This window comes from Cebus imitator, unplaced genomic scaffold (assembly GCF_001604975.1).
Source record: "Cebus imitator isolate Cc_AM_T3 unplaced genomic scaffold, Cebus_imitator-1.0 Scaffold161, whole genome shotgun sequence".
NCBI classification, from domain to species: Eukaryota; Metazoa; Chordata; class Mammalia; order Primates; family Cebidae; genus Cebus; species Cebus imitator.
In genome coordinates this window covers 566,640-580,535 of record NW_016107476.1, presented here as the reverse complement: position 1 = coordinate 580,535, position 13,896 = coordinate 566,640, and the positions used below count along the sequence as shown (strand labels likewise).

At 48.4% G+C, this 13,896-nt stretch overlaps 1 protein-coding gene across 2 annotated transcripts in view; it reads left to right on the top strand.

The window, feature by feature from the left end:
- Positions 1–10,371: 10,371 nt before the first annotated feature.
- LOC108314770 (pancreatic lipase-related protein 2) overlaps positions 10,372–13,896 on the top strand; it is a 24,834-nt gene continuing 21,309 nt past the window's right edge. The window contains exons 1-3 of one of the 2 annotated variants that reach the window (XM_017543797.2): positions 10,372–10,393; positions 10,714–10,762; positions 13,414–13,568. In XM_017543797.2, coding sequence (XP_017399286.1) covers positions 10,391–10,393; positions 10,714–10,762; positions 13,414–13,568 — 207 coding nt within the window. In that variant the 5' untranslated portion in view covers positions 10,372–10,390. Of the gene's footprint in view, positions 10,394–10,713; positions 10,836–13,413; positions 13,569–13,896 lie in introns of those variants that run through there. The other variant, XM_037743973.1, reaches the window with a different exon arrangement.

Here is a 13,896-nt window from a genome sequence, read left to right as displayed (position 1 = left end):
TCACACACTTTCCCCTATCCTTGACCTAGGCCCACTGCCTTCTCGGTGCCTGAGTTGGTGGCGAAGGACTGAACTCGGGAGCCTTGGTACGGAGGTGGGGCCGGCCTTTAGCCCTGCCCCTCATTTCATAGTGAGGAAACTGAGACCCAGAGGGGCAGGTAGCTGTTCAAACTCACAGAGTGACCCGGTGTCCCCGTCAGGCCGGAGGGCCTGGTCCCGGACCCCTCTTTCACCGACTCTCCCTGACTCATTGTGACCACCCCGAGGAATCGCGGCAGGCCCAGGAGGACGAGACTCTCTGAGGACGCAGATTTGGGAGTGACGGGACCCCTTGGTAGCCCTGGCTCTGAGAGGTGCCCAGAGGCGGGCACAGGTGCAGGGCGCTCCCGGGCTTCTGTCTGCTCCCCTGGGCCAAGGCGGCCTCTCCAGGGAGCTCAAAGCGACACAGAGGTGGGGCCCAGGGCGGGCCCTGATGAAACGGGCTTTTCCGTTAGCCAATTGGCTGGGACCCCGAGGAGCCCCCAGCCAACCTGGCATCCCCATGGGCCCAACCCACACAGACCTGGGAGGAGTGGGCGTTATTCCAGGTGGCCTTTCTGCCCCCGCAGTGTCCTGGGTCACCACTCCCACAGAGGGGTCTCCCCCTGGTCCACCAGGCCCCATCGCACCCCGGCAGTCCCAGTGCCAGCTTCTGTTTCTAACCAGCGTGCCCACGTCAAGCTATCATTGAACTTAAGACTTGAATGTGAGTAGGCCTCAATTGTCCCTCCAAAGCAGGGTTGTGGCGAGGATCAAAAGAGCGACCTTACCAAAAGGCCTCACAGGACAGGGTACAGGGCAAGTGTTCGGTAAATCTCAGTGACGATGAGGGCGATAAAGATGGTGGTGGCCAGGGACACCCAGCCCTTGGGTGGTGGCACCAAGAGGGAGACAACCGACCCTCTGGTTCTTGTCAGTTTCAGCAGCATCCGAGTGAGCCCCAGGCACAGCTGCACCCTCTTGGCAAAGACCTCGAAAACTCAATCAATGGAACGTAGATTTGCAAAACACTTGTCAAACACCAGCTCTGTGCCCACTCCTGTGCCAGGCACTGGGGGGAGAAGAAGGCAGAAGACATGCTGCCCTCAGGCAGCACTTGGTGTTAGGGAGGCTGCCCCTGAAAAAGCATTATGATGCTGTCTGCTAGGCACAGAAAGCAAGGTAGGTCCCAGGCCAGGGAATTCCAAAAGAGGGAAGAAACAAGATGAGAAGTCTCCACAGAAAGGGTGGTTCTAGGCCCAGGTTTGAAGGAAGATGTCCTACCAAGACTGCAGGCTAGGAGGCCAGCTAGGAGGAGGTGGCCCTTGCCAATACCCAGAGGTGATAAGGACCATCTGAGAGTAGTGATTGGAATGAGGGTATAAGGGAGGGGGTGTGGCTGGTTGGCCATGGGTGAGAACCCCGCTCCCTGATCAAGGACAATCTGTCTCACTATGCTTCCCAGAGTAACAGATATGGGTGATGACTTAGGAAAAACAATTTTAAAATAGGAAGGAAACTGAGAAGAGGGCATAGCTCTGGAAAGAAGAAGCCAGCTGGGGAGGCTCCCAAGGCTGTTGGCCACACCCATAAGCACTCAGCCGAGGCACTGCTCTGAGACCTGTGGTGACCTGGATCCTAGTTGCAGGGGCAGAGATGGTTGGATCTCCACGGGCAGGGGAGGCAGCAGATGGAAACCCAAGGTGGAGCAGGGCCAGGCCCCTACTCAATCCCCCCACATTCCCTTCCTGGAACCTGTGTCCTTTTATCAGTTATGTAGCTGGAGAAAATTCCCAGGAAGGCAAAGAGGAACAGGTTCCAAGATCACCAATGTGAACTTTGACTACTGATCAGTGTGGGTGTCTACAATCCACTTTCTGACACCGCTGAAGAGTCCAGGCTCAGCCCCACAGATCCACAGCCCTAACACCCTGACTTGGGGAGATGTGGAGTCCAGGGCTCTCTGGGGTAGGCCTGCCCTGTCTTTATGGCCCTGGCCAAATCTGATTAGGTTTCTAGATTTAAGGGGCTGCATGAGGGCAGCTTGATTAGACTTTTCGATTTTTTTTTTTTAAGTAACAAAAGTGGTGCATTGTTTGGAATGTATATGGATATTGTCTTTGGGGCAATGGAAATATGCCATATTAACATTGACTTTATTAACATAAAGCTCAGATGGACATCCAGTCTGGTTGGAAGCACTGAGCTAGCACTCAGGATTCCAGTCAAGCCAGGTGACCCTGGACAAGGGCTTTCCCCCTCTCTGGACCACAGCTGTCTTCTCATATTGCCTTAAGGGTCTAACATACACCGGTGTCCAATCATTTGGCTTCCCACATTGGAAGACAAAGGATTGTCTTGGGCCACACATAAAATACACTAACACTGATGAGCAGATGAGCTTAAAAAAAAGTTGCAAAAAAAAAAAAATCTCATAATGTTTTAAGAAAGTTTGCTGTACAAGCTTGGATTCTAACAGAATTAGCAGTACCATGGGAATGTAAGGCTCTAGCCTTAAGTCAGTATGCTATAAGGTGAGCAAGGCTATCTAAGGAGTATAGTCACAGTCCGGCCAAACACCCCAAAGTTACCAGAAGGCTATAGTCATGCAGAGCTTTGGTGTCCCTGGACCTGCTAGGTAGCAATGCTTGTTAAGGTTGGCTCTATGCCACCCAATCCATGCCCTGCATACAACCCCAAGCTGCACGAAGCCGAAACACTATCAAGAAATGCCAAGTGTTCTCCATCCTGGATGCAAACCAGAATCACCTGAGAACTTTAAAAAAAAGAAAAGAAAAAAAACAGAGAAATCCCAGGCTCCACCTCAACCAATTAAAGACTAATCATAAGCCACAGGCCTCTTTTAAAAGCCCACAGGTGATTCTCATGTGCAGGTAGGTGACAGTCTGCCCTGATACAGGAGTATTTAACTCCCAGGGCTCCTGGGCAGACTGTCTCTGAGAAGTTCTCATGTGTTTCCATTTTGATGATGATATATTTTTATCAGTTCTAGAAATAAATCTTTTTGTTGGGATAATTCACAATAGAACTTTTGTTTCCTGAGCTGATGCCTAATAGAATGAAGTCAATAAGAATATTCCAGGGGGTCATAAAAGTTTTGCTGTTTGTTGTTTTGTTTGTTTGTTTTTGAGATGGAGTTTTGTTCTTGTTGCCCAGGCCAGAGTGCAGTGGCATGATCTTAGCTCACTGCAACCTCCGCCTCCTGGGTTCAAGCGATTGTCATGCCTCAGCCCCCCGAATAGCTGGGATTACAGACACACACCACCGTGTCCGGCTAATTTTTGTATTTTTTTTTTTTTTCTGAGACAGAGTTTCGCTCTTGTTACCCAGGCTGGAGTGCAATGGCGCAATCTCGGCTCACCACAACCTCCACCTCCTGGGTTCAGGCAATTCTCCTGCCTCAGCCCCCTGAGTAGCTGGAATTACAGGCACGCGCCACCATGCCCAGCTAATTTTTTGTAGTTTTAGTAGAGACGGGGTTTCACCATGTTGACCAGGATGGTCTCAATCTCTTGACCTCGTGATCCACCTGCCTCGGCCTCCCAAAGTGCTGGGATTACAGGCGTGAGCCACCGTGCCCAGCCCCAATTTTTGTATTTTTAATAGAGATGGAGTTTTACCATGTTGATCAGGCTGGTCATGAACTCCTGACCTCAGGTGATCTACGCACCTCAGCCTCCCAAAGTGCCAGGATTACAGGTATGAGCCACTGAGCAGGGCCCCTGAGAGATTTTTAGAAAAAATAGAATTCACATATTTACTGCCATCTGAAAAATCTTGGAGAGTATGATCTGGAACTGAAACTGTGGAAGAAATCTCCAAGTCACAGGCTTTGCAAGCAGAGAGAGTTTGATCTGGTACCTGAAATGAAGGAGGAAACGTGCTGACAAGGAGCCCCAGGCAATGGAGGAGAAATTAAGATGGGAAACCCAGGAGTCGCAACAACATTCCTCGAAAGGGAAACCCCAGGTGCAAAAGCTCAGAAGAAAAGAAAGCAGGTTCTTTCCAAAACTGTGAGTGTTGACTGTTGTGTCCTTCTATGTAGGCAAGTATCAGCTGGGAATGCATCAAGGGTGTTGGCAGAAATTAGGTAGGGCAGAATTCAAATGGGAACTGTTAGTTTGCTGGGGCTGCCATAACAAAGAACCACAAGCTGAGGGGCTTGAATAACAGAAATGTATTGTTGCCCCCCAGTTCTGGAGGCTGAAAGTTCAAGATGAAGGTGTCAGCAGGTTCGTTCCTTCTGAGTTATATGAGGGAGGGAATCTGTTCCAGGCCTCTCCCATAGCTTCTGACGGCTTGCTTGTCATTCACTGGCAATCTCTGCCTTCACGTTCACAGGATGTGTGTGTCTCTCTGTGTGAGTCTCTGTGTTCAAATTTCCCCTTTATATAAGAATATTAATCATATTGAACTAGGGCCTACCCTAATGACCCCATTTTAACTTTATTACCTCTGTAAACACCCTATCTCCAAATAAGGTCATGTTCTGAAGGACTAGGGGTTAGGATTCTAACATATCTTTTTGTGAGGCCCATATTCAACCCATATCAGTGTCCATCTGCTATAGTTTAAATGTTTGTGTCCCTCCAAAAGTCATGTCAAAACTTAATCCCCAATGTGGTAGTATTAAGAGGTAGGGCCTTTCGGGAAATGATTAAATCATGAAGGCTCCACCTTTGTGAATGTCCTTGTAAAAGAGGCTCCACAGAGCTGCCTGGCCCTCCTGTCTCATCTGCTATGCATTCATCCTTTGTTGTCCCCTTTTGCCATATGAGAACACAGCAAGAAGGTACCATTTTGGAAGCTGAGAACATCCCAGCTCCAACACTGAATCTGCTGGTGCATGATCTTGGACTTTCCAGCCTTTAGAACTGTGAGAAATAAATTTCTGTTCTTTATAAATGGCCTAGTCTCGGGTATTATATTATAGCAGCACAAATGGACTAAAATACCACCCTTGCATATCCAGCTTTGGTGCTTGGATTCCACCTAAATTCTTAATCCTCTCCACGGGGTTATTCTCTTTAAATACAGCCCAAATTACATGATAGCCTTCCTCACCTGCTTTTTTGTCTTAGTGCTTTTGATCATGTGTAATTATGTAGGCATTCGTAGGTAACCCTTGCCTGTGCCCCATGGGATCATCAGTCCATGAAGCAGGGAAGGAGGATATTTTGCTCACTATTATACCCTCAAGGCTGGAAGAGCTCTAGCACATTGTAGCAATGTAAAAATGAATGTGAAGAGTAAACAAACATGTGAATAATGCACCTGAAGGCAGTGAGGAACCACCCACAGGATTAAATCTGAGAAGGACTTTAGGAAATGGGGGAGACTGATGTGGAGGGAGACGCAGTGGCCCAGAGAGAGGTGATGCTATCCCCAGGAGGAGAAGGGCAGGAGGAGTGAAGGGAGGGGACAGATACAGAACATGTTAAGGGGAGGACTGGGAATGATGGCTCATGCCTACGGACACCAGCACTTTAGGAGGCCGAGGCAGGAGGATCTCTTAAGCTCAGGAGTTCAAGACAAGCCTGGGCAACATAGTGAAACTCCATCTCTACAAAAAATACAAAAATTAGCTGGGAGTGGTAGAACATGCCTGTAGTCTCAGCTACTCAAGAGGCTGAGCTGGGAGGACCTCTTGATCCTGGGAGGTGGAGGTTGCAGAAAGCCAAGATTGCACCACTGCATTCCAGCCTGGGTATTGGGGTGAGAGCCTGTCTCAAAAAAACAGAAAGTGTTAAGAGGAGGGACTAATAGGTTTCAATAGGCCTCAAGGACAACCAAAGGAGGACCCACACCACCCCCATTTCCTGGGCAGCTGCTGTGCCGGCTGGCAGGGCTCACTCAGACCCTGACCTCCCACCTGCCAAACATGTGGTCAGCAAATGAGTCTTCCCACAGGTGCTGACCTTGGCTTCCTTCCCACAGTAGAGACCTGGCAGCTTGGGCCTTCTTGGTGCCATGGGCAGGCAAGTGGGAGTGAGTGTGTGCTGCTGGTGGCGGCCTGGGGGGCCCAGCTCCCTGCCTTGAGCCACCCTGTGGAAGAGACCAGGCAGGCTTGGGACTGCTTAGGAGCAATCAGTGTGTCTCTCCTCAACTACTGGTGACTGCGGCAGGGGTACCCAGCCCCCTCTGGAGAGCAGCTTGGTGCAAGGACAATGTTCCTTGATGAGCTTAGATTTTATCTATTTCACAGACCCACAAACTGACCTGCAGGAGGGAGACAATAGCACCGCAGTAGGAGGGGAAGCCCAGAGGTCAAGTCACTACTCTTCCATTCACCCTCACTCTAAGCCCTTTAACCTTTCTGGGCCTCTGTTGTCTCAGCTGTAAAATGGGAATTAAATAAGACTCTCTATTTTTTTTTTTTTTTTAATGTTTTACAGTTCTAAGGAGTTGGATTTCATCACTGCCATTTATTTGAGGACAGCTTCTAAACCACCACCACCTGACTCCTTTCCCATTCTCAGCTCTCCTGTGGCCCTTATCACCTGCCCTTGGGACTATATCCCCCAGATGTGTTTGTTCCGTTTATTCCTCATTACCTTGGACATCATTATGTCCTGTGTGATTTCTTATCCCCTTTAGAAAGGGGGTTTAAATGAGGTGCTCCTTCAGGGTGACTGTTGCTTGAATAGAAAGGCAACATCCTTTCTCTAGGTTACAGTTTCCAAAATTTCTTGTGGGGTCCCAGATTTGAAAACAACCTCGGAAGAAGATCACCTACATACACCCTTACCTGCTGCTTGACTTCTCCTGACCTCTACTCAGGTTGTACTGTCATTTAAGTGGGGCAGAGAGCTCATTCCCCACCAACAAAACTCCATTCTATTTTCCAACGAGTCTAAGTTCTGGAAAGTTTTTCCTTACGCTGAGCAAATCTGCCTCAGCGAGTCCTTCCAGGGCAGGGGTGGCTGTGATCTGACTTGGCACTCAGAACAGAGTCTGACTAAACAGACCGGGAAATAACAATAATTGCTTCTTGCCTAAAGGAACTGTAACCTCCTCTTTTTTCCTAGCTCTGCTCTCTGGGGTGGATGTTGACCAGATGATATGCCACTGGCCACAGTGACTTTTCTTTGACTATTTGTGTCTGGAGCCAGGTGAGGATGATGATGGGACCCACAGGTTATCTGAAAGTGCCTTAGCTAAACCTCACCAAAGGCTAAGAGCAAGCCACAGAATGGGTTGGCTACTGCATGGGTGGCAAAACCAAAATCAAAGAACTACACAATCCAAAACCCTCTCCTAAGAAAGACAGAAATCCTTGTTAGGAATATAAAGTCAGAAAAGGAAGGTGCCTAGCTAATCCTCTAAAATGGACCACAGGCCTCTGAACAACTGTAATCATTCTCTCTCAGGGGGAGTCCAGTGCCCAACTGCACCTCTCAGAGCCCAGGGAATAAATACTCCAACCTCTTCCTCCTCCCGCCATCCCATCTGCTGATATCTACCATTGGCTGAACCCAATCAGAAGGCCAAGAGCCAAGTAGCCCAGGGAGATGGCCCATAGAGGCAGCCTCAGGGCACAGAGCAGAGAGGAAGAAGAAGGGAGACTACATCTGGGGATACAAATAGGATCAGCTCATCACCAACCTAATGAACTAATGAATCATTAACTTTTGAGACAGGGTCTCCGTTGCCCAGGCTGGACTTAACTCTTGGGTTCAAGTGATCCTCCTGCCTCCTTAGCCTCCTGAGTAGCTGGGACTACAGGCACACACCACCACATCTGGCTAAAATAAGCCATTAACTGTTAATTCCCCATGTTCACATCTGGCAAGTATTTTTTGATTACCTGCTACGTGGCAGATGATGTGCTAGGCTTTTACAACACAGTAATGACTACACAGACCTTGACCCTTTTGTCAAGACAAGGCTTAAACAAATTATGGAAATGTCATTATCAATTGACATACTCTCTATGAAAGCAAAGATAAGGAACATGACAAGAGATGTTAAGGAAGTTTGGGTTTCCACGTGAGGTTTGAAAAAGGCTTCTTTGTAAGCTGAACCCTGAGGGATGACTTTGATTCAGGCAGGGAAAGGGGATAGTGTCAGGAAGAGGAAATAGAATGTGTTAAGACCCTGAGATGGGCACTTTCAAGAGAACAGTTGGAGTTCAGTGAGCAAGAAAGACACACAGGTAAGGTCAGGAAGGAAGGCCACGGTAAGGAGTTTAGATGTTTTCCCAAAAGCTACTGGCAGCCACTGGTCCCATGCCATGGGCCTAGGGCCTCATTCAGCCTGATGTTGTCAATCCAGGCTCCTCAGTGGGGTCACTTATGCACATCAGTGTCTGGCCGTAGACCTGACCTCCTCTCTCAGCTGCTGAACACCTCCAGGGGCAGTGAGAGGTGACAACAGGCTTTGGATTCACTGAGGCATAGGTGAGCCCATTCAGGCTTCATCATCACTACAGATTCCGGAAACCCTGACTTTTCTTTTCTTCTTTTTATATTTACTTTATTTTTATTTTATTTTATTTATTTTATTGGGGACAGAGTCACTCCATTGCCCAGGCTGGAGGGCAGTAGCAAGATCGCAGCTTCTTGCAACCTCCGCCTCCTGGGTTCAACCAACTCTTATGCTTCAGCCTCCCTAGTAGCTGGTTCTACAGCCATGTGCCACCATGCCCAGCTAATTTTTGTATTTTTAGTAGAGATGGGGTTTCACCATGTTGGCCAGGCTGGTCTCGAACTCTTGGCCTCATGCGATCTGCCTGCCTTGCTGGGATTACAGGCGTGAGCCACCACACCCAGCCAGCAACCTTGACTTTTCTTAAACTCATTTGAGATAAGAAAGTTCATTTCCTGGCTTCCCTCAGCTCCACACTGCTCCAGCCTCAGAATTCTCAGAAGGGAGTTTCAAAAAAAAAAAGCGATTTTTCTACACTTGAAACCCTCAGGAAATTGCTGTCAACCTTGTGCTGCTGGGGTTGATCAAAAGGCAGGTGTGGAATAGGTAGTAGCTAGAGCTCCCATCCAGCTGCTGGTGGGAATCATGCTGATTTGACCAGTTTGGGAAACTGCTTGGCAGCATCTCCTGAAGCTGAACACACTCCAGGACCCTCACAATACTCCTGGGCATAAACCTGAGGGAAATGAGTGCATACGTCCACCAAAAGACCTGCACTAGACTAGAATGTCCTTAGCAGTAGTGTTCAGAATAGCCCCAAATTGGAAAATTCAGTTGTCCATCAACAGCAGAATGGATAAACAAATTGTGCTATATTCTTACAGAAATATATCAATACTACCTAGCAACAAAAAATAACTATTGATACATGTAACAACATGAATGAATCTCAAAAATGTCTTGTGGTGGGGAGAAAAGCAAGATGCTAAAGAGTACCTACTGTATCATTCCATTTAAATTACATTCTAGAGCAGACAAAATGAACCTGTGATGATAGAAATCAGAGTATTGTTATAAGAGTCGTGATGGTAGTAGAAAGATCTGGCTGCTGGAAACGTTTTATATCTCGATCTGGGACATATACATGGGAGTATATATTTGACAAAATTCACTAAACTGTACTTACACTTTAAACTTAATATGTAAGCACTTTAAATGGATGTGTATCTAAATTACACACCCATTTAAAACATGGCAGGGTGGCACCTGGTTATTCGCTCACGTTCTTCTGTAGCAGTGAAGCAAAGAAGATCCCTCCGCTTCTTATCTGCAGGTCGAGGTACAGTCTGTGCGGCTCAGAAATACTTTTAAAATAAACTATGTTATTTCTAAACAAAGTTGTATTTGAACACTGTTCATTTTATTTTTTGTTGCTTCGTCTGTGAGGTTGCCTTCATTTTTATCCTCTGTCTTGATTCACTAATAGGGAAGGCAGCTCTCCACCTAACCCACCCCCAAAGTAAGCGACGTGTGTGTCTTCGAAAACAGTCAGTTCCACTGAGCAGTGAGTCTCCCGACTTCCCAACCCTGCAGTCTGTCAAGAGCAACGAGACGACCCGATGAGTTTGGAGGTGCATGTGTCCAAAGGGATTTTGTTCCAAGGTGTGATGCATGACGTGGTGTTTCACTGTTACCACTTTGGGAACACAATCTCTTGGCAGCTAAACCTGTAAACTCAGGTTAACAGAGCTCTTTTCCTTCCCCATAGTCGGTTTTCCTTTCCTTGAATCTCACTTTATAAACATTGCTCCTCCTGGGGTTAAGCTGGTTTTATGTGTTTATGATAACTTAGGTTCAAAGCGCCCACATGCAGTGCCCTATCTATCCTGCCCTGCCCTTTCCTCTAGAGAGTCCAAAGGATAAATCCTGGTTATAAAAGGCCACAGCCAACCTGCTGGGCTGTGAGTGGAAGCTCTGGTGCAGCATGGTAAGTCAGGGCCCTGCATGGGCAGGGGACTTGCCAGGGCTGAGGCAGCCGGGGCTACAAGAGGGACGTGGCCCAGAGGTGGGGAAACCGCTACAGTGGAGCCCCTGAGTCTGGGGTCCTAGCGTGCTGCTGTCCAACTTCACTGGGAGGACTCAGCCTCAGGTCCCTGCCTTAAGGGAGAGCCCTGTGGGGCGTGGGTTGCTGGGCATCTGTTCCACTTACTGTCTGTGTGACCCAGGCTCCTGCCTTGGCTGGGTCCTGCCCCTGCCAGCTTCACTGTGCACGGAGGTCTATGTGTATCTGTGTTTCCATCCATGTAGATGCTGCCCCTTTGGATCCTTGGCCTTCTCCTGCTGGCCACAGTCAGAGGTGAGGATGCTATCACAGTTCCTTTGGGAAGAAAGTGACATGCCTGGGCTGGCCTTTGGTGAGGCAGCTAGAGGTATATTAATAATTATTATCATGATTATGAAGAGCATTATTGTTACTTTGAGAAAACAGTGCTACTCAGAAAGTGTTGACTCTCAGGCAGATACAAGTCAATGTGTTGGACACGGAGTATCTCTGGCAACCCTCCTGCCCGGCCCCCTTCTTCCTGCAAAGGCTCTTGCAGCTGGGAGACAAGTGGAGGGTGGATGTTCCCACTGGGTCCCAATGCCTTTGTTCCTGCCTGCAGACCAAAGCCATGTGGATGTGACCCCTACCAAGAAAGCCTGGCCAGCCTGCCCATCCTGCCATCGTGTCCATGTGTCCTCTTCTGTCTCTCCAATTTGTTCCCCCGACCTGGCTCTGTCCAGAGGAGATACAGATATTCAAGTTCTACCTACCCTAAAACACAAATCACCTCCCTTTCTTTTGGAGCCCCCCAGATCCCAGCCTGCTTGCGTCCCATCTGCCTATGCCTTCACAGGTGCGCTCCTTCCAGGAGCCTTTCCCTCCCTGCGGGGGCTGCCTCACCCCCTCTCCTGCCAGAACTCCTCACTGCCCAGCTTGGCCCCCCAAGCCCTGCTGTAGCAGACATGGTCTCCTTGGGTTCCTGTGGGGGCTTTCTTCTGCCTTGTGACTCTTTCCCCTTATCTTTTCAACCCCTCCAGCCCACTCTTGGCCTCTCCTTCCATCATGGCCATGATTTATGACCTGGCTCCTGATGGCAGAGCCCAGGGTGGGTTCGACTGTTCCTCAGGCCTTACAACCCCTCTTCATCTCCTTTGCTGACCCGCAGCCTCCTCCTGCCCCAAATGTGGACATTCTCCAAGGCTCGCACCAGGCTCTCTCCTCATCTCTCTCCTCCTAGGGCCTTCCCTCTTGCCCAGCTTCTGGTCCTCCCAAGTTGCAAGAAGCCCCATCAGGGCCAAGCCTCAAACTCATTGTCCCAAACCAGGATATGGACACCAGCCTGTTCCCCCAAGCCCCCAGCTCTACTGAGTGTCCACCATCATCCTCATCACCTAGGTTAGAATGCCCATGCCCAGAGTGGGCCCTCCCCTCTCCAGGCCCACCCCTACAACTGCCCCTCCCCACCTCTACCCTGCCCCTAGCCTCCTCAGGCTCTCCTGCTTCTCAGCCCCTTGTACTCAAGCCCCCAAAACACCTTCAGGAATCACAGCACCACTGCCACCACCACCTCCCCTCACCTTCACCAACTCATACCTTCCAACGCCTTCCTTCTCTCCACCTAAGAGAGCCCAAATGTCTTGTACTCGAGCACCTTCATTTAACCAGCTACCTTTCCCCTGGGGCAAACATTGCTTGAGCCTCCTATAGCCCACCTCCAAGGGTACACCCTCTTCCCGGAATGAATTCACCACTATCAGAATTGCTTCCTGATTAGAGCTCCTCTCTTTCAGGACAGGGTTCATATCTCATTTGTCTTTGAGTCTTGCGTTCAAATCCTGCCTCCACCACTGGCTGTGACCTCCGGTAGCTTACCTTGTCTCTCTGTGCCTTGGTTTCCTCAGTGGTAAAATGGAGAAATACTAATTCCATATTTGTGTTTTGAGACTTAAATGATATTATATCAGTAAAGCACTAGCTTGGTATCTGGCACATAGTAAACAAATATTAACTATTACAAGTTTTTTAATGATTCGCCAATATTTGGCATCACCAGTACAGGAGTTGAGGAAGCCTGAGAGAAAGGACCCATTATAATCCATTGGGTTGGAATTATGTCACCTGTAGTGACCATATCCTATAATAACATTTATGTCATGGACAAAGAAAGCACCCTCAGATTTAGATGTGGTTATTTGGATCATGGAGTCTCCACTACACATAGTGTGATATGAAAATCACTGCTGTTTTTAAGAAACTTACCTTTTCAAAGAACAGGGAAAATATGAAATGGCAGAGAATCATTTGAAAGAATGTGCATAAAAGAATGACATGAAGACATGGGAACTGGAAACACACCAGCAAAGGCTTACTGTGTGCACGACCTATGCTGTATGTAACAGAGATGTCAAGACAAAGTAGCAGCTCTGTGCTACAGTTTGTAGGCACTTAATAAATACTTACTATTTGATGAGTGTATGTAAAGGGCCAGCTGCAAGTTTCCTGAATGAGGTGGTTTTAAGGCAGCAGGTTGTATTAGGTTGGTGCAAAAGTACTTGCGGTTTTTGAGGTTGAAAGTACTGGCAAAAACCGCAATTACTTTTGCACCAACCTATACCTCAGCAATTCCCCAATTTGCCTAATGATAAGGGTCACTTACTGAGTCTGTTTCCAGGGCCCCACTCCAGACCCTCTGAATCAGAATTTCTGAGGGCGGCGCCTATGAATGTGTATATGCAATTCACCTATTCCCCCCACCGCCCCCTGCCCTCCCACCCCCATCCCCTCATGCGCAGCCCCCAGGTGATTCTTATCATCCCAGAAGTCTAGGAAATGTTGATGGCAAAGATAAAGACCAGCACTGGCCTTAGCCAAACCTGGGCTCTGTCCTGCGGAGTTTTCCTGTATGGATATGGCATTGCTCCTTTCCAGAAGTTCACGTGTGCCCTGTTTGTGACTCGCCCTAGGAAAAGAGATCTGCTATGGACAACTCGGCTGCTTTTCTGATGAAAAACCATGGGCGGGAATTTTTCAGCGGCCTATAAAGTTATTTCCCTGGTCCCCCAAGGACATTGACACACGCTTTCTTCTGTACACCAATGAAAATCCAGACAATTTCCAAGTAAGATGGGGCATGTAAGCACTGCATAGTGGGTATATATTTGGGCCCCCACAGTGGAGTCTTTGCATGGCTACCCAGGGCATAAGTCATTGCCTTGGAATTTTCCAGAAATTTCAAGGCATAGAATCTCCAAAGCTTAGCTCTTAGGATCATAAACGCCTGAGTATCTGATGAAATCTATCGATGCCTAACCCAGAAACTTACAAATTCACACACAGTGTCGCAGAGAACTTCAGAGGCTACCCCAGCATAAATGTCTTTTTCCCTGGGAGGAAGGGACTATGAGCAGCATTTATAGAGTGGCCCAGGCCTGATGTAGCCCCCGGAA